The 23,922-nt window shown below is 58.1% G+C and overlaps 1 protein-coding gene across 4 annotated transcripts in view; it reads right to left on the bottom strand.

Moving 5' to 3' along the window:
• The window catches only part of ZFPM1 (zinc finger protein, FOG family member 1), a 74,349-nt gene extending 51,741 nt beyond the window's left edge, over positions 1-22,608 (bottom strand). For 3 of the 4 annotated variants that reach the window (XM_081118914.1, XM_081118916.1, XM_081118917.1), the window contains exon 1: positions 22,199-22,608. In XM_081118914.1, coding sequence (XP_080975040.1) covers positions 22,199-22,238 — 40 coding nt within the window. In that variant the 5' untranslated portion in view covers positions 22,239-22,608. Of the gene's footprint in view, positions 1-20,205; positions 20,384-22,198 lie in introns of those variants that run through there. The other variant, XM_081118915.1, reaches the window with a different exon arrangement.
• Between the last annotated feature and the right edge of the window lie 1,314 nt (positions 22,609-23,922).

The following is a 23,922-nucleotide window of genomic DNA, read 5'->3' as shown; positions in this document are numbered from 1 at the left end:
TGCAAGTCATTTGTGCAATTTTGCTGGGAGTGGGGGGGTGCAGGGAGCTGGTCAGCTGATGTTCCCTGCTGGCCCCAAAATGCCCAGAGGGAAGGTGAAGGGTGACCCACCTGCAGCCAACTTCAAGAAAGGCACTGCCCCAGTAGCCCTAACAGCACCAATGGCCGTGAGGATAAGGGTGCTGTTGGAGATGCAGAGGGTCCCAGCAGAGTGCAGAGGGGTCTCTGGAGTCTCAAGAGATACAAACAAGGAGGGGCCCATAGGCCCCTGCTGTGGCCTGCCAGTGGCTCTCATCAACCCAGGATCAGTCCCAATGACAGCTAGGGTGACCACAAAGAGGATGTTGGCAAGATAATCTTGGCTTATTTGAGCAGGCAGCCTGCTCCTCAGAGGGGAGAGTGTCTGAACCTCTGCCTGTTCTGGGGACCTGGGCCAGATGTTCTCCCTCATGGTCCTGTCCCCTCCCCCTCCCCCCGACTGCCAAGTGGGCCTGGGGCAAAGGAGCCACAGAGGCTGAGCAGTTTGATTCTCTGCTTCTCCAGCAAGGGTCAGCCAGGTGCTGACTGAATGCACCCTGCAACAGAGAACTCACTACGTTTCTTCCAGAGGCACAGACGTCTGGGTCCTAGACCCTTGTGCCTCTCAGGTTTTGGTGTCCCCATCACAGCTGCTGTGTGTAACTGCCAGGCTGTAAGCCTCATAGCTCAGCAGGCACCAAGGGCAAGCCTTGGAGGTGCCGGTGAGTGCCACTGTCCCTGTAAGCCGGGCTGGAGGAGGGTGGCTGGCTGCGGTCACAATACACGCTGGGCCATCTGAGGGCAAAGAGATGCCCTCAGCATCAAGCACACAGTTGCAGTACCCGGGGGGTGCCAAGCAGGGCCCCATGCCCTCTGGGAACACAGAACCATGCTCTAACGGACAAGAGCCACTAAGACCTACTCCAGCTTCTAACAAACTAAAAAGGTCTCATGGAGATATAATTCACATACAATAGTTACTCAGCATTTAATGGTGTGTTTATTAAAAGTTGGGAGGGACAGTCATATGTACCCGAATAAAACCCAGAGTCCCCTGTGGCCCAGGCTCAAGCAAAGACACTAGCTCCTTTCCTCGTCAACTCTCCCACACTCCCAGCCACCCAGTGCCTCTCACTTGGGCCCTAAACCCAGCCAGGAGCCAGGTCCATGTTTCTTGGCCCTCCCTTACAGAACTTGAATGTTCTTTGCCCCAGCTTCCCTCTCCTTTCTCTCAAGTCCCTTCTCCCCACACCCACTTTGTCACAGGTCTGGCAGCCGGGCTGGCTACCACTGGACCTCACTGTAAGGGTATGCAGGGAGGCCTGGATGCCAAGGAGAAAATAAACCTTCCCCTTGGTAGACGGCGGGTGGATGACAGGGAAAGGCCGCAACCACACTCATGAGACCTTTTTAGGATATCTTGTCCCTGTGCCCCATTATGCCTGGGGGCTGCTGTCACCAAGAACAGCCCCAGCCTTGGAAATGAGACCCACTGCCCACCCGTGTAGCTTCTGGGACAGGAGGACCTCCTCCCAGGCTTCAGGGCCCCCATGCCCTGTGGCCCTCCCGCTCCCTGGCCATCCGGTGGTCAGCTTCCCAGCTCCTTCCTCCCGGGGCTGTCGGCACAGATTCTAAGGTCATGCTCTCTGGTGGGTAGTTGTTTACACCTGTGTCCCCCACTGCACTCAGGCTTACTGGTGATATTCACCTGGAACCCTCCACACCTTGACCTACCCTCCTCTGCTCAGCACCGGCCCCCCCATGACTCCCCATCTTTTTTAGTACCAGAGCCAAGCCCTTACCATGGGCCACAGCCCATGCCAGTAGCCCAGCTCTGGGACGGCACCTGGCCCACTGTAGGTGCTTAATGAATATTGTGACGGTGTGATGGGTGTGGGGGAGGGAAACAGGCTGCTCACAGATGGTCTGGCTCAGAGCCAGGTGTGGCTGGGGCGTGCCTGGCCCCCACAGAGAAGGCTGGGGTAGAGGAATGAGGGGACTTGGGGAGTCTCATTTGGCCCCCAGAGAGAATCCTGCCTTGGGGTCTGAGCCCATGTATGAGTGGATGACCAGGGGCTGAGCCCCAAACTTGGGGTGTGCCACCTCCTTCCATTGCTGGATGCCAAACTTCCCTTCTGGGGTATCTGAGGTCTGGGTGGGTACAGGGGCTCCAGGCTGGGAGGGAGATTTGGGGAGATAGGGCATTAACACCCGGTGGAGGGGTCCTGTATTCATTTCCCGCCCCTCAGCCACCACCACTTCCTCCTGTGGCCAGCCCCTTAACCGAACTCAGGGGCTTAACTGCCCCAGTCCTGGGGGCTACGCCCAGTGGGGGACCTAGGGTGAACCTGGTCACTCCCTGCACACGTGCCCCTGGAGACCTCACGGGGCAGGAAGGACCACAGGCAGCGCTGGGGCCTCTCCCAGCCTGGCCCCTGCTGGGCCGGAATGAACACCAGCAGTGATGATCTCAAAGCAGCCTCTGCAGCAGGCCCAGTTCTAAAGATTTAACCACACAGCACTTTTGATCCCCAACTCCTCAACTTAGTGTTACCCCACTTTACAGATGGGGAAACTGAGACAAAGAAACTGGCCCAAGGCCTCATAGCTAGAAGAGTGGACAGGGGGCCCACCTGCTCCCCTTTCCTGCACTCCCCCATCCATTGTTTCTGTTTATAAAGGTGGCAGTGGGGGATTTGGACCTAGGTCTTCGGACACCCAGGCCTGAGGCCTTGTCACCTGGCCTCCCCTCACCTGGGCTCAGTTTCCCTTTCTGGCCTTGTGTCACAGACAGACCAAGGTCTGGAAAAGCCCTCCCCATCTCAAGTTCCTTCTCAAGTCCATTCCATGATCGCCCTGTTACTGCTATCTGTCTGCCATTCCCCCCCCCAACCCCCAAATGTCTGCTCCCTGAGGCCAGGGCCCAGGCTCTACCAGCTACTTGCTGTGTGGCCGGGGCCAGCCAGCCCCTCTCCACTCCATGGGGGTGTTCAGCTACCTCCCTGCTATGGTGCAGGGGGAGCAGGGGTATCCCTCAGAGGAGCTGTGGCCTCCTGCGGCTCAGATCTCTGGGACACAAGTACACAGCCTTTGACAGTTTATGAAGCTCTGCCAGGACCCTCCTCAACACCAGCTGTGGGGAAACTGGTTCTTCTCTACAGATGCGGAAACTGAGACTACACCAGCCCCCACCTGGCATCATCTTGGGCCTTGGGCTATCTGCCTGCACAGCTATTCAGGGCAAGGCAGAACCGAGGCTGGGCCAGGTTCTGGGGTATATGGCTCTGTGCTTAGGAAGCCTGCCTGGGCCTTGGTTTATACATCTGGCAAATGGGTACTGACACACTGACCTTGTAATGCTGTTATAAGGGGTGGATGGGAAGGGGCTTTGCAGGAGGTGGAGATTCCCCAGGTGTGAGTTATTCCTAAGAGCACTAGAACTCCTTCTACCAGGTTCCTGAGCGCCTGCCACTTGCTAGGTCAACCTGAGCAAACAGGTTCAGACGGTGTGTGTGTGTATGTTGTGTATGAACATTAGGGTGGGTGTGGACATGCTGTGGCATCTCAGATACCATGAAGAGCTAAGATGGTTAGGATGGAAAATAGCAGGTGAGTGTGGAGGTGGTTAGCAAGCAAGGGCTTCTCATAGGAGGAGGCGATATTAAAGCTGCGCCTGTGAACAGGGAAGAGCACTCCAGGCAGAGGGAACTGTCAATGCAAAGCTTGGGAAGCAGAAAGAGTTGGTGGGTTCTGGCTCCAGCTGAGGATGATGGAGGTGAAGCAGTGGGGCTAGAGCACTAGGCAGGTGGCTGGGGGTTTATTCTCAGCACCTGAGAAGCTAAGCAGGCTTCGGGCACTGGACTGAATTGAAGTGAGGCCAGCTGCTGTGGATGGCCAGTACATTCAGGCAGCCCTTAGCTGGGTGCCACCCCCTTGGCCTCGATCAGGACCCTACCCTGCCCCAAGCCTGCCCCTCTCTAGGGTCAGCAGGCAGGTCCCTCCCTCCCCTGTCCCCAGGGGCAGGGCCGGGTGGGGCAAGGCGGAGAAAGGGGAGGTGGAGGAGGTGGGAAGAAAGAGCGGGGCCTGAGAAAGCCCAGCCTGGCTGATAGGGGAGAGATTGGTTTCAGCCGGAGCTGCGGGCCTGCCAAGTCCACATCCTATCGCGCGGCCTGCACTTACTCAACATTCATCTCCGCTCAGCTCAGAAACTTTATCAACGCTGGAGGTTGGCGCCATCTCTGGGCCTGGCCACTCCCCGCCCTCTGATGGGCCCGATAGCCACTGATAGATTACACGAGATTGTTTCACTCCGAGGACAGATTACTAATACTCCCGGGGGAGGGGGTGCAGACCACGTGGCCTGGGCTGCGTGGGGAGGGGCCAGGCCAATCAAGGGCCATGGAGAACACACTTAGGGACACATGGCAAAGGCCCTGGCATGTGACTGATGAGGAGATGAAGGGGAGAGGACACAGCATGGGGTGAGAGTGGTGGTCAAGGCCACGGGGCATGGCAGAAGCGGCCAAGGCCACAGCATAGAGTGGCGAGCAGGAGGCGGCCTGGGGAGGAGACGGGGAAATAATGCCCGAGAAAATGGAGCGCTACGGGCTCCAAAGAGATTCTCTCTCTAGATAGGCCGATAAGGCTGATAGATGGGAGTGGGGCTGCAGCTAATGGAGCCGTCGCCGGGTGGCCCCCACGTCAGATGGATGGAGGCAGACTGCTTCCTGGAAGGGGACAGGGCTCCAGTGTGACAGAGCCCTGCCACCTGATAGGCGGGACAGGAGACCCCAAGGGGAACTGGCAGGTCAAGGGGAACCGGTAGGTGCTGAGCCCTCCTCAGTCCAGATTTCTCCTCTCTCGCCTCTGGGGCACCCGGCCCTCAGGCACTATAGCACTAGGTCCTGCACTACCTGTGAGAAGGGCCCTTCATCAACCACTTTACCAAAGAGCTCCGGCCCCAGGAGGAGTGGGAACTCTAGGCCCATTCACCTCCTCTTCTAGGTCGTGGGGTCCTGCAACCATATCCCAGGCTGTCCCAGAGCTCTGTGGTGAGGAGCACACCCAAATCTAGAAGACTAGTGTCCAGACATGTGCCCTGGGGATGGTGAGCAGGGAGGAAAGAAGAAGCTGGTCCTCTGGATGGGCCTCTTCCCCTGTTGGGTTTGGCCAGGTCCCAAGCAGCAAATCTATTCTGCTCCCACTGCACAGATGGGGAAGCTGAGGCACCTTCCCAGCCCCACAAGGAGTTGGCGGCTCTGCAGGGCCTGAAACTGTACCTCTTGGCTCAGAGCACTCCTCATCCCCATGGGGTCTAGAGCCACAGCATCCAGGAAGCTGGGGTGGAAGACACCTGGCCTCAAATCTCGTAGACAGGGCCCTCACCCACCCTGAGCCTGCTACCTTAACTGAAAACTGGGAGTTAAAACATCAGACTCAAATTCATAGACAGAGGGTAGAATAGAGGCTGTGGGGGTTGGGGGAGGAGTGGGAACTTAGTTTTCGATGGCGACAGTTTTTGTTGCAATGATGGTAATTTTCTGGAAATGGATAGTGGAGATGGTTGCACAACCTTGTGAATGTATTTAACTACTGAATTGTACATTTGAAATAGTTAAAATGATAAATTTTATGTATATTTTCCTACAATTAAAAAAAAAAAAGTCACCCAGTGCCAAGGAGCACACAGTAGGTGCTCCATTAAGTGTATGTTCCTTTCCTCAGGGATTCAGAGACACAGTTCCCTACCCATGTGCACAGCCCTCTACAGTGACGAGGGCTTCCCTACCACCATGCTGCCTCAGGCCATCTGCTGGATGTAGAGACTGAGTCCAGGCTTTCTGGGGTCTGGTCCTGCATCCATGGATGGCGTAGGGATGCTGAGGGGTCATGGAGAGTCTAGGAGGCAGGCCATGAATGGTCCTGGGCAAAGTTCTGCTGCTGGTCACAGTTTGGCCCTGTTAGGCTTCCGATGAAGCGTATGAGGCTCCCAGATGTCCAGCTCCAAGCCCCGAAGCTCAGGAATGCCCAGCGAGATTGGATCAAACCCCAGGCCTGCACGAAGCACAGTCCATACAGGCCCTAACGGGCTCCTCACAACCTCAGAGGGCCTCATCCAAGGCTCAGGGGTTTCAGTGACTGGCCCGAGGGAACCCAACGAATGGAGGGCTGGGATTTGCATCCAGGCCATGTGGCTCCAGAACTGGCAGCCTCGACCCCTCTAGGGTGAATGAGTGTCACGGTGATGACAGTCACCTTGGGGTGTGGACATTACAGCTTTGAGCCAAACCCTCTTGCTTGTCAAACACTGGCTTGTGTCTGGATTCCCAGAGCCCATCGGGCCAGGACAGAGTAAGTGGAGAGGTAAAGTCTGGTACAAGAGAGGGAGGAGAAGGAAGGGAGGAAAGGAAGCAGCCTCATGCACAGTTCCCCTGGATCCCCACGCTGTGTGGCTGTCCTGGAGGCAGGGCTAGGCTGCATGCTAAGGTGGTGCTGGCATTTGAACTGGGCCCTGACTGTGCTGGTCAACTCACGCAGGGGCCTGGCACTCCTCCCACCATGATACCTCATTCCCGGCTCAGAGCTTTGCCTTTGTTGCTCCCTCTGCCAGGAACATTCTTCCCCCCACACAAGACCAACCAAATGTTTCTGCTTAAAGTCTGCTTCAGTGTGGCCGCCTTGCCTTTCCCAATCATAGTCCCCCAGCTACAGGGGATCCCCAGCTATAGGGGATCCCTCCATTCTTCTCTATCTCCCCACCAGCCTGGGTCTCCATGTGAAGGTCACCAGGATCCCTGGTCCAGGCCCCCCACACAGTAGGTACTCATTTCAAGTTAGAGGTCAGCCTGTATGTCCCAGTTCTCAGGCAGCCAGCCCCTGAAGGAGTGAGTTCCAATCCTGCCTCCAGGCTGGGGACCTTGCTGCCCACTGTGTAAGGACCCCAGCTCCCACACTTTAGAGCTGTCTGTGACACGTTCTCTTGCAGGTACTTTTTCTTCCAGCTTCCTTTCCCCCTTGGGTTTGCTTTGTTCTCCTGGGAGGGGCCAGGATGGGAATAGATTTAGAAATCAACTGAAGGATAAGTTATTGAGCACCTACTGTATGCCCTCCACTGTCCTGGGGGAGACAGAGCTGGTGGTAGAATGGGGACTCCTCTCGGAGAGATTTCCAGACAGGTGTTAGGAGACCCCTCCCAAGTGAAGCTGCCCAGAATGTCCTTCCACTCCCATGCACCGAGTCCCTGAGACCCTCCCCCTCCCCACCCCTGGGAGGCACTATCACCCCATTGGAGGCCGAGAGAGGTGAGGGGCTTGGCTAAGGTCACACAGTGGCAGCCTGGTTCTGGCCCGATGCCCCCCCACTCCATTTCCTCCCCTTAGATCTCAGCCCAAACTCGTTCCCTTTTCACCCCTGTTATTTTTCCACTTACGCATTTTTGAAAACGCCCACGCCTGTGGCTGGTTTTCGGGTCACCAAGCTCTACTAGTGCCACGGGAGCTGGGGGCCTCTGGCTAGGCCTACCTGGGCCCCATCTTGCTGACAAGATATCCCGGGGGGGGGTGTGTGCAAAGTGATTTTGAACACAATGAGAATCCCCCAAAGTTGCTTGAACACTTCCTACAGACATGGTCTGTCACGCAAATTTCTGAAAATGGGAAATCTGGAACACCCCAAGTTTCTAGAATGTGCCACAGCCACAGAAAGAGTAGGGAACCCCCATTGAACTTCTTTCTCATTGTGTGAATGGGGAAACAGGCCCAGGGAGCAAAGGGGCTTGCTGAAAGGCACAGAAAACACCCTGGGAGGCAGAGACCAGACCCTCCTATTTACAGAGGGGGAAGCAGGCCTGGCAAATGGGTTGGAACTGTCATTCATAAAGTTGGTGCTATAGAGAGCCTGGCAGAATTAAGTTCTGGATAAAAATCATAGCTGAAGGAGGGCAGAGAGTTGGGGGACAGCATGCAGACAGTCTGGAGGTGCCCAGACACAGGGAGTAGTAGGGGAGGCTGGCCAGCCTTGAGCTGTCCCCACCCTGCTTTTGAACTTGGTGTTCCCATCTGGGAGTCAGAGTTGGCAGTGCTGATCTCAGGAACACACAAATCCTCACCCCCTAATTCAGGCTGTGGGGGTTTGGGCTCTGAGGGTCAGCAGGAGGTCATCCAAAGGCCAGCCTGCTCATCCCCCTGCTCCAGGCAAATGGGTAGCCTAAGCAGCAAGGTCTGGAGAGGCCAGCTCTTCCAAAGCTGGGAAAGGGGGGATTTCCACCACTAGGGCAAGTCTGGGCTGGGACACTGGAGGAGGCCCCGCTCCTCAGTGATCAGCCAACCCTGGGTCACACTCGCGCTTATTTGCATGCCCTGTTTCCAATGGCTGCCACCATACAAGTTAGGGCCTTGGTTCCCTGGCTGAGGGGGTGCCTGAGGGGAAGTTGTTGGGTAGGCAGGATTGGGGGGCCAGGCTAGGGGTGCTGGGCTCAGGGGGGGCCTTGGTTGGGGGATCAGGCAAGGGGCAATGGGCTCTGGGAGTGCCAGACTCTGGGGGCTGAGATCTGGGGGTCCTGAGCTCTGGGACTGCCAGCCTGGGGGCCTGGGCCGTGAGGAACTAGGCTGGGCTCTGAGGGATGCCAGGCTCTGGGTGACTGACCTGCCCCAGCCCCAAGTCTGGGATACAAAGGGATGCTTGCTGCCTGGGGAAGACTGTAATGGTGCAGGCTCTTCCTTTTCCTCTAAGGTTCCCCTAAATCCTCAAATGCAACCTACTCTCCCTACACCTCGCCCCCTCCCCCCCCACACACACACTTAGGAACTCAGAGGGGGAAAGATAATGACCTCGGGTCACACAGCCAGGAGGCAGCAGCACAGCTAGAACCTTACCCTAAATTCTAGCCCTGCAACCCCAAGGCTAGGTCCTTCTCTCCTGGGGGGCCTGTAGGGGATAACTTCTTAATTTTAGTTGCCTTGTCTCAGGGAGGGCTATTTTTTGGCTTCCTTGGCAAAACAATGATGATGGTGGTTTTAAGAGAACCTGAGCCACCCCTTCCCCCAGCTTTCACCTTAGATCTAGTGGCACCACTTTCTTGGGGCTACGAGTTGTGGGGTGGTGGGCTCCCAGGTGTGTGTATGAGTGTGCTCCTGCTTTTGTTCCTGGCATTTTGGTGGGTGAGATAAGGGGAAACAACAGAACTGCTCAGAGCAGCAGGCAGATAGATGACGGCGATAGGACTCCTCCACTACACAGGCCTCTTGCCCTTTTTTTTTTTTTTTAATCACAGTTCCCTTTTCTTTCTTTCTTTTTCTTTCTTTCTTTCTTATTGGGGAGGGGTAGGGTGGAACATCCCCCCACACCCAGCCCCGAAGTGTAGCAACCAAGGGGTGGGACCTCCCTCTCTCTGGCTCCCTCCAGCTGTGTCCAACAGACTCAGCATCCGGGCCCAGAGCTCCCAACTGGAAGGGGCAGGGGTCCTGGGATGGTTGCCACCATGGGGACAACAGCAGTGGGCACACCTGCCCTTGCAGGGTGAAGACCCTGGGTCCCTCTCATCAGCTCACAAAAGGGCCCTCCTGAGGGGGGGGATGACTTTCTATTTTATGGAGGGGGGCAGGGAGGCTCAAAGAAGATACAGGACAAAAGTGGGTGGGGCTGGAATTTGAATCTGGGCCTTGAGGCTGGTGATCTGGAGACTGGGTGCTGAGCTCTTCCCTTGAGAAGTCCTTCGGGAGCCCTCCAGACAGCTGGCCAGCGCAGGCCCCTGACTCCCAGCCCAAGGCCTGCAGGGCAGGTCTTAGTATCTTCAGTCAAATTTTACAGATGTAGAAACTGAGGTTCAGAACAGGGCAGTGCCTGTCAACCACAGAGACGAGGTAGGCTGTACTACACACTCCATGTTCCCTCTGGCTCTCGTTAAAAACCAGAAATGAACTCCAGGCCCATAGGACAAATATTCCAGAACCACCTGCATCACTGTGGGATAGGATAGGGCCCTGGGCCTCTGTAAACCAGAGCTATTTGCCAAAAAGAGTGCAGGAAGAATGCTGGTAGGATCTGTGCAGCAGGCAGCCCCAGAGCCCCTTGCCCTTGCACATACTCCTGTACATGTCCCGCAGAGAACCCCTGAGTCCCTAATGCTTTCCCCATTTCTCTCCTGTCTCGTTCCACAAAGGACAGGGAGGCTGGAATTACAATTATGCCCAAAGTTCAGGTGAGGAAACTAAGGTCCAGGAGCATTAAGTCACTTGCTTAGACCACCTGCCCAGGGGGCAGGAATCAAACCCCAGTCATACCACCCCACACTCGCCCCCTCCCCTGCATGTGCACTCATTTTACTAAAAAATAGCTGACGTCTCTTAGAATACTGAAAGAAATCAAACTCCAAGACAGAAAGAAACCAGCTTTATCATAAGAGGAGCCAATTTTCTGGGGGCAGATGTAGAGGCACCTATCATCTACTGCTCTTGGACAGGGCTGTGTGGCCCAGGGCAGTAGCTCACCTTGATTAGGCCTCTAAGCCAGGGTCTTTATTGCTCCCTCCCAGGCTGTGTGACCTTGGGTGAGTTATTCAACCTCTCTGAGACTGAATCCTTCAAGGAGAAATGAGGTCAGAGATGCCCTTCCCAGGGCTGCTGGGAGTACTCTACAGGATAACACAGGTCAAATCCAGGCCTGGCATACAGCAAGTGCTGAGTAAAGGGAGTCCCAGAGCCATCCAGAAATGCCGCTGACTGCCCACTCAGGCTTCCTGCCTCTGGGCTCACAGAGAATCTCATTTTTTTAGTTGCTTTAAAAACCAATGTAGAAAGCAGAGAAATGGCCAGTTGCCTTGTGCCTGCTGGGAGTCCCCGCAGTCCCTCCAGAGGGCTCTCTGCAGCGAGGGAGGCAGGCTCTGCCTGGCCACTGCCCCAGCTGGCATGTCAAGGCTGCCAGGGCCTTGGTTTCTCCTCCCAAACAGCTGGGTGTCCCTCTGCAGGCGCTGCTCCCACCACGGCTGCCTCACCTGTCCCTCACCGGGAGGATTAGCCACACGCCGGCCCTAATCATCGCTAATCGCGCCATCAGCGCTGGATCTCGGATCAGTTGAAGGATGCGGCTTTATCCAGACAGACTTGGAGATGGCACCTCAGTCCCATTTGGGTGCTGCTGTCACTCGTGGCAGCCAGGCAAGCCTCGGAAGGCAGGATGGCTGGGATGAGGCAGGGAAACAACTGGGAGCCCTCCCCTTCCCCAACTGGCAAATGGGGCTTTGCTTAGTCCCTCAACATTTATTGGGCACCTATTGTATAACCAGTCACTGTGCTAGGTGCCCAGGAGACAGAGGCCTGAACAGGCAAAATTCCTGCCCTTTGGGGCACTGCATCCTCTCCACAAGCCTGCGTCTGTTTAGAAAAACTGAGGCACAGAGCTGTTCCCCAAGAGTTAAGAGTCCAGGCAGCCAGGTCAAGGCGAGGCTTAAATTGCCCCCCAGAAGGCACAATTCCTTCCAACGTGATTCCTCCTTCTGAGGGAGGCCTGCTTTGCCTCCCCGGCCAGGCCCCTGGATGCTGTCTTTGTACCAAAACCTGGGAGGTGCGTGCTGGACACTCGGAGGTGCACAGCCTGCCAGGGGCCAGGAAAGGCCAGAGAAACAGCCAAGGGCTCCCCTCCAGGGCCCCCACCCTCCCCGCCCTCCTCCCTACCTTCTTTTTCAAAAACATAATTTATCTGTGTATTATCAAGAAATCCAGACACTTTAATCAGTGAGCTATGAAGTCAGAATTTCCATTCTTATCTGCGGGAGGAGTGGAAATGGAGGAGATAGGCGCAGGAGCGGATCGCTGGTGGGGAATGTTAATGGGTGGAGAGGCTGGGCTATTGGCCACGGAGAGGCCGTATCTCCCCCATTATCAAGGCGGTATCTCGCCAACCATCTCAGCGCAGTAATGGGGCCAGTTCAACTTTCCGAGTTATCACAGGAGCTGAAACCTGCGCCTGCCAGAGGCCCGGACCAGGAGACAGTTCGGGGCAGACTGGGCTCCGGCCTGCTAAGCTGGGAGGGAGAGGGGGACTGCTGGCCTGGCTGTGGCCCCCGAGGGCCTGGGTGCCTGCCGACGCTCAAGGCCACCACAAGTGTAGGGGTTCCCCCCTGCTCTCTTGGAAAATGTTTGATTTTGGTGGAGCCAGGTGTAGGTATATTGAGTAGGAAGGGAAACTGAGGCAGGAGGCCACCTCAAGGTCCCAATGGGGCTGGGTGGTCCCAGGCCCTCCTAAGCTGTGCCAGGCCCATGAAGCAGAAAGATGGATGGTGGTGTGGGGGCATGGCAGGTGGGACTAGGGTGTGAACAGCCTGCCCTCCTACCTTGAGACCTACAGGGTCCCCTGTTACTTGCCTGGGGACTTTTCTAGCCCCAAGCCCTGGCAGCAGGAAATATCAGTAGGATGGTGACACACTGGTGGGCTCTGCCCCTGTAGGTCCTGACCTAAGGTTTGGCTGAAACTCCACAGCCCCTTGGCACCCTGGAGAGCCTGGGGTATGCTCAGTGTGCCCCTCAAATGCTGAGGGCCTCCTGCCTGCCAGCATGGGACACCCTGGGGGGTGGGCCCAGAGCCCATAAACAGAATACCTCTGTCCATTCAGAGGAAGCAGTCCTGAAATGCACTCATTCCAAGTCCCTGGGGACCAAGGGCTCCTACTCAAAGAGGAGCAGCTAAGGTATGGCCCATGGGTCTCATTCTGGGACCCCTCCTGCCTGCAGCTCCTGTCTGAAACCTGCAGCTCTGGTGGCTCTCCTATACCTGGAAGGCTGGGAAGCAGCCACCTTGGCCCAGAAAAGGAGAGGGACTTACCCAAGGCCACCCAGCCAGCATGGAGACCAGAGCTGGATGCTGCAGGAACCACTGGAAGGCCTCGGTTTCTGAACTGGAACTTGGAACTTGGATGTGGCCAGGCCCAGCAGGGTGCACAGAGCTCTACCCTGGAAAGCATCACTATAGTCATCTTCTCCCTCCCTCCTCCAGGAACCTGTTGTAGTTCTCGGTCTGACCTTCAAACTCTCTAAGTCTCAGTTTCCCTTCTATGTACTGGGCTAATCACTGAGCCTCCCATGAAGGTTGCTGGGGGAAGGCTATAGCTCATGGCTATAAGTCCTCGGCACAGAGCAGGGGCTTAAGAAACACTCAGTTAATGCTTGCTTCAGTGACAAATGACCAACGAACCTGGGTGATCGAGAATGAGCTTGGGAACCTAGATAAGCTGGGGTGAATGGGGGAGGCCATGAGAGGCCCTATGGCTGCTCACAGCTCTGTCTTGGCTTTCTCTCTTCAGGCGCCAAGTGCCTATTGCCAGAGCAGCCCAAAGACCAGCTGAGAGGGCAGGCCCCACCCCTGCCCTGATCCCTTCCTGGGAGCTGAGAATCCAGCAATGTCCAGGATGGACCCACCACTGCCTGCAAGGTCCTGTTTCTACTGGGGGGGTCCTCTGGCAGCTCTTCCCCCAAAATCCCACTGCAGGAAGCAGCCAAGACCACCTGGTGCTGAGACCCCTCCCCCTCCCTGGGTCTGACTTGGGGGCTTGATGGAGAAAAGGGAAATTGAGGCAGGAGATTGTGATAGGCAGACTGGGAAACCTAGAGGGCTTGAAGACATCAAGAGAAACTGAAAGGAAGCAGCCCAAGGGAGCCTGGAGAGGGGAGAGGTGTCCTTCTGTCCTCTTCATTTTAATTTTGTCAAAGAACGCAGATGACACACCAGCTCTGGCCCAGGCTATACCTCCCATGTCAAGTCTCATCTGTCTCAGTGAGATGCCCAGAGAGGTCTGTTCCATTTTGTAGGGGGAAACCGAGGCTCATAGAGGCTCAATGACTTGCACAAGGCCCAGGGGCCCTCAGAGCTCAGTCCAGTGTCCCCATCTTGTAGTAGTGGAGACAGGCTTAGGAAGGCGAAGTAACTTCTGCAAACCCAGAGTCCAAGAGTCTCAACCCCAGGATTCTACCTGTCTGTGGAAGTAACACCCACGTTCAGAGATCCCCTTGTGGTCTACCCTCCTTCCCAGTAAGCAACACACCTGCCAGTTATGGGGGAGGGGGGGCGCTGGAACATAGGGACCCAGTCTGGGAGCTGGGGCAGGGCTCACACAGACCACCCCATCCGTCCTGTCTCCATATTACTTATGTGCTGTGTGACTGGTGCAGCCACCCACGCTCTCTGATCCTCTATTTCTTTGTGTGCAAAATGGGTTGAGAACCTTAACCTGCGTGTGTTTCAGGAGAACCACAAGAGAGGATGCCTGCAAAATGCCTAGCAGGTAGGTGCTCTCAGACACTGGCTGGCTGACTGGGGCTTTGTCCCCATTTCACCTACTTGACTGGAGGAACCAGGGGCAGCTGGGTTGGGCTCTGACCAGACCTGGGCTAGCGGGAGCTGCACACAAGCACCCCATCACTTCTTTTACGGGTGGGGGAACCAAAACTCTGAGAGTCCAAGCCTATCGGTCCAGGCAGGGCAGAATGGAGAGACAGGAGGCAAAGGGGAGGGCCTGCTTATCTGCCTCACCAGGCTCTGGCCCAAGGTCAGCTACCACATTCTTGTCCAGTGGGGTCACTGCCTTCTCCCAAACATGGGGCTGTGAGGAAGGGGAAGGAGGCAGGGAGGAGGAGAGGGGCTGGAGAGGCCCCAGGAAGATGCAGAACATTGGGGCAGATGGCCTGGAGGGCTGAGCAGGCACTGCCCAGATAAACCTCTGCCCACCTCCATGTCACAGACCTAGCTCCTATGTCACATGTCAGTCTCCATGGGCCTCAGTTTTCCTGCCTGTAAAATGGGTCAATCAATGACGATAATCATAACAGCAGGTAAGATCCCTGTGAAGGAAAGGACTGAGAGGGCTTGGGTGTGGGGCTTGCCCAGCCCAGTCAGGGCACCTCTGCCCACAAGTCCCTCCATTTTCAAAAACAAATACCCAAAGGAGAGGAAGGCAGAAGTTAGGGCTCTATGTTGAGTGATGGGCCCTTGGGGTCTCTGGCAAAATATCAGTAATACAGCCAGCAGCTCTCAGGGCCCCAGTGTCCACCAAGGACACAAATCCAGGTCAGCACTTTATAGTTTGCATCTGGGATTTCATGGACCCTACATGAAGGACCCAGGAGGAATCTGCTCTTATTAAGCTTCTCCTTCAAAAGTGGAAACTGAGGCATGAGAGAAGCCACTTGCCCCCAGGTCACAGTGAGGCCAGGACTCAAGGCTGAGCAGTGGCCCCCCCCCTGGCAGTGGCCTCCCACTCTGGAGGTGAGGGCTCACCTGCAGCCCAGAGCCCTCAGAAGGTGGCCCAGGCCTGGAACTCAGAGCCCTGGCTCCCTGATATGGAAGATGGGGGTGGGGATGGAACCCTAAGGCCCCCCAAGAGAAGAGCCTCTGTCCTTAGCCCACCTGGTGGACCCTTGGACCACTTGCGTGGTGGGAGCAACATGTTACTCAGCAGCACGCAGCTCAGGTCCCCACCCGATCTGGGACCTCAGGTATGCTCCAACCACTGCTATTCATTGACACTACTGTGTCCTAGCCGTTTTCAGCTCTCAGCACAGACACTGGAGCAGGCACCATGTTACACGCATTCTACACGTGAGAGAACTAGGGCTGAGAATGAAGGAGACACTCGCCAAGGTGCTCAGCTGGGAGGCTGTGGGCTGAAATGAAAGGCTGGGGTGGTCTCTTTCAGAGCTTGACCATCTCCCCTTTTACATGCTTGCCCCAAGGCAGAACTCAAGTCCTGACCTCTTGTGGCCTTCATGTCCTCATTTGAAAACTAGGGCACTGAACTGGGATGTGCCCACTGAACCAATGGGCAAACTGAGGCAGAGAGGGAGTGCCACACTGATGCTGCTTAGTACCCTGCCAGCAACCACCAAGTTTGCCTTTCTGCAGAGAACCCCCCACTACTCCTGGACCGTTCTCCCAGGGCCACTGCTCTTCTGGCCCTGCCAATTGCTGGCTGGAGACACTTGGCAAGCCCACCCTCCTTTCTACTCTAGCTTCCACTTCATCTATGAAATGGGCACAGGGACACAAGAGACTCTCACTTGGCTGCCTGGCCATGCGGCCCCTCAACTCTTGGATGGCTTGGTCCATACCCATCCAGAGCTCAGGTAGGGAGGTGAGGAGGTGTGGGGGGAGGCAGAGGAACATCACTGACCACTCCCCAGTACAGTCCCTCTTCCCCTCTCCCCTGACAAACAAGAGACCTCAGCCCAGAGAGGGCAAGTATTGTGACAAGGTTGTACAGCTTGGGTACTCACTTAGCAAGTCGTGGTGGAAATGAGAAGGAGGGGAAGGTCAGTGAGGCAGAGGGGTGGCCGGTGACTAGGGGCTGGCATAGTGAGCTCTGTGGGCCACAAGGTCAGGGAGTGGGTGGGGGCACTTTCCAGGCAGGGCCTTGCATGTGTTTTACTCCCTGGGAGTTTGGGAAAAGGGATTTCTCCATCTCACATAAGCTGGAAACTACAGATCTGACCCGAATGACCACAGAGATACTGTGGAGGAGCAGGAGGGGGAGGATGGTTTGGAGCAGCTGTTTCAGATGACATGTATTTCTCTCTGATCCTCACAGCTGTGCTCAGGCGCCGGCAATGGCATCACCCCATTTTGTTGATGGGGAAAACGGGGCTCACATGGGGTGGGCATTGCCCCTAGTCCCACTGCCAGTAAGTGGCACAGCTGGGATCCCAGCCATGTCCATTTCATGCCATGTACCCATTAGATCATTTATCTGACAGAGAGTTCTGGAAGGCCCTCTGTGTGGGGACAGTACAGACCCAGTCCCTGCTCCCAGGGAATGAGTGAGTGAACAAGACTGATGAGGGAAGGGTGAGGAATGATCTGCCTGTGAGGGGCTCTGAGCTGAGACCTGTGCCAAGGCACTGAGGCTAGAAGGGACCAAAGGAACCCAGAGAGAGAGAGAGAGAGATCCTCTGAGTCTTAGGTTGTGCACAGCCCTGGTGAGGGGCTCAGCCCCAACGAGTGCAGGCTCTCCCCTTCTCACAGGGCCACAACCATTGCAGCTTAAAGGAAGCTGAGCTCTTACCAGGGGGGCCATCTGCTCCCTTCTGCCACAGCCAAGGACACTGAGGCCCACAGAGGGCCAGAAGACATGGTAGAGCCCCCTTTACCCCAGGCCACTCCTGCCTGAATGGGGAACAGCAGACTAGGTCCAGAGAGCACACATGTGGCTGTGGCCTCAGTTTCCCCCTCTGTGAAATGGGGACAGTAGCCAAGAACAGCTCCAGAAATATCCAGGGGTATGGAGGCTGAGTGGACAGGAGCTCAGCCAGGTGCCCGAGTGTGGCCCGGTCAGCCTACGTGAGGGCCCAGGCCTGGGTCTATGGGGTAGGTGATACCAATCGGCGAGGCAACAGCTGCCTCCAGGAGGAGGCCTGTCGATGGTAGATAGGCTGGCCGGGAGTATTATTCACGAGCCCGTCAAGCCCCAGGAACGTCTGGTTGGCATAGAAACAGGAGATAAGGGGTACAATTAATGGCATCGCATTCCCTCCTCCTTTCTTCCTCAACTGACCCATTTAAATCGCTGGCGGTGCTGGTGCCATGCTGGGCTCCTGGTGACCTCGGGGAGGGGCTGGCTGGGCAGCCAGGACTAGGCCAGGCTCAGGCCCCCGGGTAGGGCTGGGTGAAGTCTCTCTGGGGACCACTCCTGCGCAGGAATGTCTCAGGAAGGAAGCCATGGGAGACTCGGCAAGGGCAGGGCTGGGAAAGACCCTAGGGTGCCACTGCTCCCAGAGGCCCATTCCACAGGTGTGGAGACTGAGGCCCGGGGAAGCCCAGAGGCAGGTAGAGGTGAGAGGACTTTGAGAAAGCAGCGTGATGTTCACAGACATACTGGTTCAGAGTGAGGGGCCAGGCTGCCTGCATTTCAACTCTCGCTTTGCCACTTTCTTAGGTGAGAAATTTAACCTCTTTGTGATTGTTTCTTTAGATATAAGTGGCAATAAGAATAGGACCTGCTTTAAGTTAATATGTAGCATGACACAGAGAAAACTCTGTAAGTATTAGCTATTATTAATGTTATTATTACTATCAAATGAGCTGACTGTGTTCCCCGAGGCCCAAGAATGCAGGAAAACCAAGAAGAGTCTGAAGCTGGGTGAAGTCCCGCCATCAAGGGTAAGACGCTCAGTTCTGGAGTACACCAGAGCCCTGCTCAAGTCCAGGTTCAGGAGCAGGGGCTATGAGCAAATCCTTCCTGGTCTCTAAACCCTCTCTCCCCTTTGCTCACGATAGCTCAATCCCCATGCCCCCAGGGCTCTGGGGATGGGGCAAAAGCCAGCTAAAGGCTGTGCTTAGGTGCCTGTCAATCTCTGGACAGCAGGCACAGTCAGTCACACCTATTTTTCAGAGGCTGTTGAAGTCAAAGTAACCTACCCACAGTGGCTCAAGTCAGGGGCAGCCAGGTTGCCACAGATCCCTCTTTCCCAGTTTCTCTGCCATCACAGTGGGATGGTAGACATTTCAAGGTGGCCCCTGGGAGCCTGGCAGACTCCAGGTGCCTCCCACACATGGAAAGAAAGGGCGCATGGCTCTGTGCAAACGATTGTGCTCATGTTCATAAAAACTTGTAGGAGACCACCTCATCTCCCTTTCGGGGCCTAACCCAGGCTCTGCCGGAACTGGCCCTTGCCAGAAGGCATAGCCAGCCCCACAGGTGGGTGTCAGGCTGCTGCAGAGAGCAGGCAAGTAACTTTGAAGCTCGGAGTAAATTAGTCATCCTGTGGCCACCAATAATTTGTTTAATCAAACTCTGAGAATGTGTGAAAAACAGCACCATCTAAGATAAAGCTGGAACAGCTGTCGGGGCTGGGACTGGTGGAGACTGTCTGGCCAGGCAAGGCCTGGTATCTTCTGGAAGCCCCTTGCTTGGCTGGCCTTGGTTTCCACTTGGTGTCTGGATCCATGGTCCCCAAGGGCCCTACCACTATAAAGGGACTCTTGGCCCCTGGACAGCCCTTCTGACCTGGGGGTGTACTCCTGTCTCCATTTTTTCAGAAAGGGAAACTGAGGCCCAGCCCCACCCTCCTGATCTCATCCCTGCCTCCTCACACAGGCTATCCCTCCCCTAGCATCACATGACTCTCAGCCCTTTATTCACCCCCACAACAGCCAGGAACCATCATCCCATTTTTCAGAGTTAGAAACTGAGGCCTGTCCCTCGGGCACCCCCATGTCTAGCCTCTTCCTCACCTCCCTGGAAGTCCCCCCCCATTCTAGAAAGTGTCCCTGACTACCCATCTGCTCTCTACCCCCTACCCTGTCTCAATCCCTCCCATCTCCCCAAGGCAGTGTGACCCTGTGCTTGCATACAGCAAGTGCTCAATAAAGACATACTGAGTGAATCAAGGCAGATCTAAGCAGACCTTCTCTCCTAACTTGGGGACCTGCTCAAAAAGAAACCAGCACACTCAGCCCCCCCTCCCGCCCCCCCAAACAGCCTGGGCAATAGAAACCACCTTGGTTTGTTTTTTGTGTTTTTTTTTTTCAAGAAAACTCCAAGCAGGTTACACCTCACACTTGCCAGAAACGACACCAACCCCAACATGATTCAAGAGGAAAAACACCCTATCTCCTGCTGGAGGTGCCAACCCCACCTCTGGTTGTCTCACACCATCTAATAGAAATTAGGGGCGGGGTGTCCTCCCCTGCCCTCCCCCCTCCTGGCCAGCACAGTCACTTTCCTTTCATTTTGACGGACTGTACCACCCGCAGGGGGAGGACCAACTTCTTGGCAATTAAGTGTGTTTGGGATGAAAACTCGCCCAGACAAACCAACCCAGGCGAGGAGGCCCACTCCCCCGCCCCCGCCCCCGTCTGAGGCCCCCACTGGCCCAGCCGAGACACCCCCGCGCTGTTGTTGCCTTGAACCGGAGGGGCCTGGTGGCCATAGATAAGGACTCTTATCGTACTTGGCGATCACCATCCGGCCGACCGGCCCCGGCGTTTATCGGAGCTCACATCGACCCGGGCGGGAGGAAAGCTCAGCGGGCCGGGGGAACCGGGGGTCCCGGGCCGCGCTCTGCCCATCGCTCCCCGCCGGAGCGGCCGGGCCTATCGTCTCAGCCATCTGGCCGGCCAAGGCCGCGCTCCCGCCTCGCCCTCCCCCGCTCCCACGTTTGAAGTTAATAAATGGAAGCGCCTATCGCCGCCGCCATCGGTTACTCGCCTTATCAGCGCGGCACATCTATCTCTGCGCGGAACAAAAGGCGCACAGAGGCGCGGGCAGCTGCGCCCCGGCTTTGGTGAGGGAGTGGGGGGCGGCGGCCCCACTAGCTCGGCCTACTCCGCTCCATACCCGCGGCCTGGTTGCAGGTGAGGCCACTGTGGCGAGCGCACAGCTGCGACGGCCGCGCGCACAGCCGCGGGCAGAGGGCAGGCGGGCGGGCGCCGCCGCTTGGTGACAATCAGCGCTCGCATCTTAACGCGCCAAGATCTGCCAAGGGGAGGAGGCGCCCGGGGCCGCGAGCTGCAGGGAGACTACCCGGCCCCGCCTCCCGGGCTGGGCCCCTACTTCTGCCGGGGTCTTGGGAGCGCGGAGGGTGGGCAGCGGGGACTCGCCGGCGCGCACGCTGCAGCCCCCGTCCCCAAAGCGCACTGCTCGGCCGACCCAGCTGGGCCCGGGCGCTCGCCCCGCTTTAGGCCCTTATCGGCGCTGGCGATCGGTTCCCAACCTGCGATCTCCCTGCCCGCGCTATCTGCATTTCTCATCACGCTGAAACACATACACATACGCACACACGAGAACAGACCGATCAGTGGCGCACAGGGGAGGAGGGGAAAAAGAAACTAGAGAACGCGCGCAGATCGGGACCCGTGGGTGGTTTTAATACTTGAGTTGACTTGATAGAAGGCGACTTTCTGAAAATAGGTCCCACTTGTACATTGAGGGAGTCGGATTACGGGAACCCGGATTCATGCTCGCGTTCTCCCCCTCCCCCGGACCTCGGGAGTAGACACTCCCCCAGGAGTTCGCATAGGCGGTCCTGGTGGCAGTGGTCATGTGGACAGAAGTGGCAGTGCCCGGTGCCTGGGGCTGGGCAGCGGGCTGGCCCCGACTACCTGCCCGTCTGGCCTGGGAGATGCGACCCCCGGAGGAAGTCCAGCGCCTCCGCCCTGGACGCCCAAGCACTAAGTTATTATTGGCGTGGGGCGGGGAGCCGCGCTTCCTGTGCGCTCGCAGTTGCTCCTCGCCTAGCCGCGTGGCCCCCAAGAGTGCGGGGCACTCTTATCGCAGGGGCATCGGCAGTGTGGGGCATCTCAGAAGCCTCCTAGCCCCCCTGGGAGTGGCCCGCAGGCCGGAAGGGCGAGAAACTTGGACGCGCACAAAGGCGACCTTGGCCCGGGGCCGAGCCCCCTCTCTGACTTGGAGGCGGGGTGGGGAGATGGGGGGGGGGGTGTACCAGCAGGCATCCGAGCGCACCTTCTGCTGCCGGTGCGGCCTGGGCCGGGTCGGACTTCCAGGAGGCTGTCTCCAGGCGTGGAAGGCTCGAGTTTGAGACCCCGGCGACAGGACACCAGGGTCTGAGCAGCTGGAGCCGAGCGCTCGGGCTGCGGTAGCTGCACGCCCCCGCCCCACCCCCCGCAAGCCACGTGGCTCTTTGGCCAGCAGGAGTGGTGGTGGGCGCAGGCCGGCTCCTGCCACTTGGCCATGAATTTCCACGCGGCCCCGGGTGTCCCCTCTTCTCCCAGGTCTCGTTTCTCCCTCTAGATACAAAGCCTGGGAGAGTCAACCGCGCAAGATAAGATCACAATTTCAGCCCGTCCCGACAGAGCGATCTTATCAGGATGGGACTTGCAGAATGGAATATTTTAAACTTTATCTGAGCCCAGATCGGGGCCGCCTTATCGCCGCACCATCTCGGGGATGCGGGGTAGGGTCGGCCGCGAGGTAGACGCGCCCCCAGCCACCCGGCTTTCGGCACTTTGGGCGGACACCCCTCTGGGCCGGACCCCCGGTGCTGAGCCGAGACGCGGGGGCCCAGCCCGCCGCGAAGATTAGATTACGGCGCGCTTGGCACAGAGCGCGGGGGGCGCGGCGCGGGGTGAAGGTCGCTTGCGCGGCGGGCAGAGCAGGGCGGGTGGGGGGCGGGCGGGGGGACGGCCGGGGTCGGGGACGGCGGGGGTCGGGGACGGCGGCGGGCGGGCAAAGTTTGACTCACGCTTGATCTGCCGGGGATTGCTCTGTTTCCTTCTGGACATGTCTCCGGCGCCGCGTGCCCTCCCGGCGGCCGCCTCTAGCCCCTGGCGGGCGGCGGCGGGCGGCGGGGGCGCAGCGGAGCCGCGGGACGGCTCATGCCCTCGGCCCCCGGGCTCCACAGCCACCCGGGCCCGCGCCCCCCAGCCCGTGGCGGCCGGCCCGGAGCCGCTGCGGAGGCCGGAGACTCGGCCCTGCGCTGCAAGCGCGCGGACCGCCGGGGGCGGCGGGCGGCGGGCTGCTGCCGGTCCTGGGCTCCCGCGCAGACGCCGCCGCCGCCGCCGCCGCCGCCGCCGCCGCCGCCGCCGCCGCCGCCTCCGCTCAGCTTTTCTCAATGGAACCTGTGGGCAGCGCACGGCGAACCGGGCGGCCAGGACCCGGTCGCTCCGGGAGGGCGGGCCGGCCGGGGCGGGGCCTGCTGGTCACGGGCGCCGCGCCTCCGGCCCCGCCCCCGGCGCGGAGGGCCCGCCCCGGCCGGCACAGAGCTGGCCCCGCCCCCGCCCGGCGCCGCGGCCCCGCCCTCAGCGCGCAGCCTCCGCCCCGAGGCCCCGCCCACGGCCCTGGGTAGACCTCTGGCCTCGACGCCTCCTTCGGCCCTGAAGCTTTGTCCCCAGGCCTCTCTGGGGCTCGGCGACCTATTCCGTGCCGCCGCGCTGCGGCACTGCCTCCGGCCGTCCTCCGGGCCTCCCTGGGCCCGCCCCTCGGCGCTAGCCCTGCCCCCAGCCTGACTGCCCCAGGCCCCGCCCCGACGCCGAGGCCCCGCCCCGCCCGCGGCCTGGCTCCTCCCTCGCCCCGCCCCGGCGTCCCGTGGCCCCGCCCCCACCCTGTCACTCGCGCTCGGGTCTTCGGTCCGCTCAGAACGCCTGGGTCCTGCTCCCTCCTAAGCCTGCGAGAGGCGGGCAGTGAGGCGTCAGGGAGCTCAATGCCCTGACACCTCTCATTTATCTTAAATCCGATTTGGGGTGTGTTGCCAGCTCTGGCGGGCGAGGGCTTCCGTTCGAATCTCCAGTGGAGGGAATATCCCCAGGGTCCGCCACCCCAGAGGCCGAGACCCCCGAATGGAGAGCGGGGACCTTGGGTCCTCCCCCCTTGGGCTGAGATCTGGCAGGAAATCTGGGAAGGCGTGGAAGCTAGAGGCCTGTTCCTGTGCCCCCCGCCCAGCAGCCCGCTGGCATCACCCTGTGGAACCTCTTCTCTGCGGGGCGCCCTGCTGGAGGCCCAGGAAGCAGGTCCCTCAACGGGCTAAGCGAACCCCCATGCCCCCCCCCCCCCCCACTGGGCAGTCGGAAAGGAGCGAGGGCCCTAGGGTCAGTGCTGTCTGTTCCAATCCTGAGAATGGAAACGATGTTCTTGTCCTTTGGGATATATCCATGGGATTCCAGAGGCCCCCCATTTTCAGTGAGGCTTCCTCAAGGTTACACAGCTTTAGGGTTGTCCCCAGGAGCACAATTGTATTCTTTTATTTTAATATTCTTGGGCTGAATTTCATGCCTGCTCCCTCTCTTCTGTATTCACAAGAAATAGGGAGTTAGCGGGGGACCAGGGCTACCAGGAAGACTCTTTGCAAAGGGTCCCACCCACCTGGTGGCAGATAATCATCACCACTGTCATGTGCAGAGGCTGGTTGAATGCTGAGCCTTCTGCCTGTGAGACCTCCACCCCATTCTGACTCCTGTTACTTTTGCCCCT

Source organism: Miniopterus schreibersii, assembly GCF_964146895.1.
Source record: "Miniopterus schreibersii genome assembly, chromosome: 18".
Taxonomy (NCBI): domain Eukaryota; kingdom Metazoa; phylum Chordata; class Mammalia; order Chiroptera; family Miniopteridae; genus Miniopterus; species Miniopterus schreibersii.
Note: the sequence above shows the minus strand (reverse complement) of the source record. Positions and strands in the feature narration are given on the sequence as shown.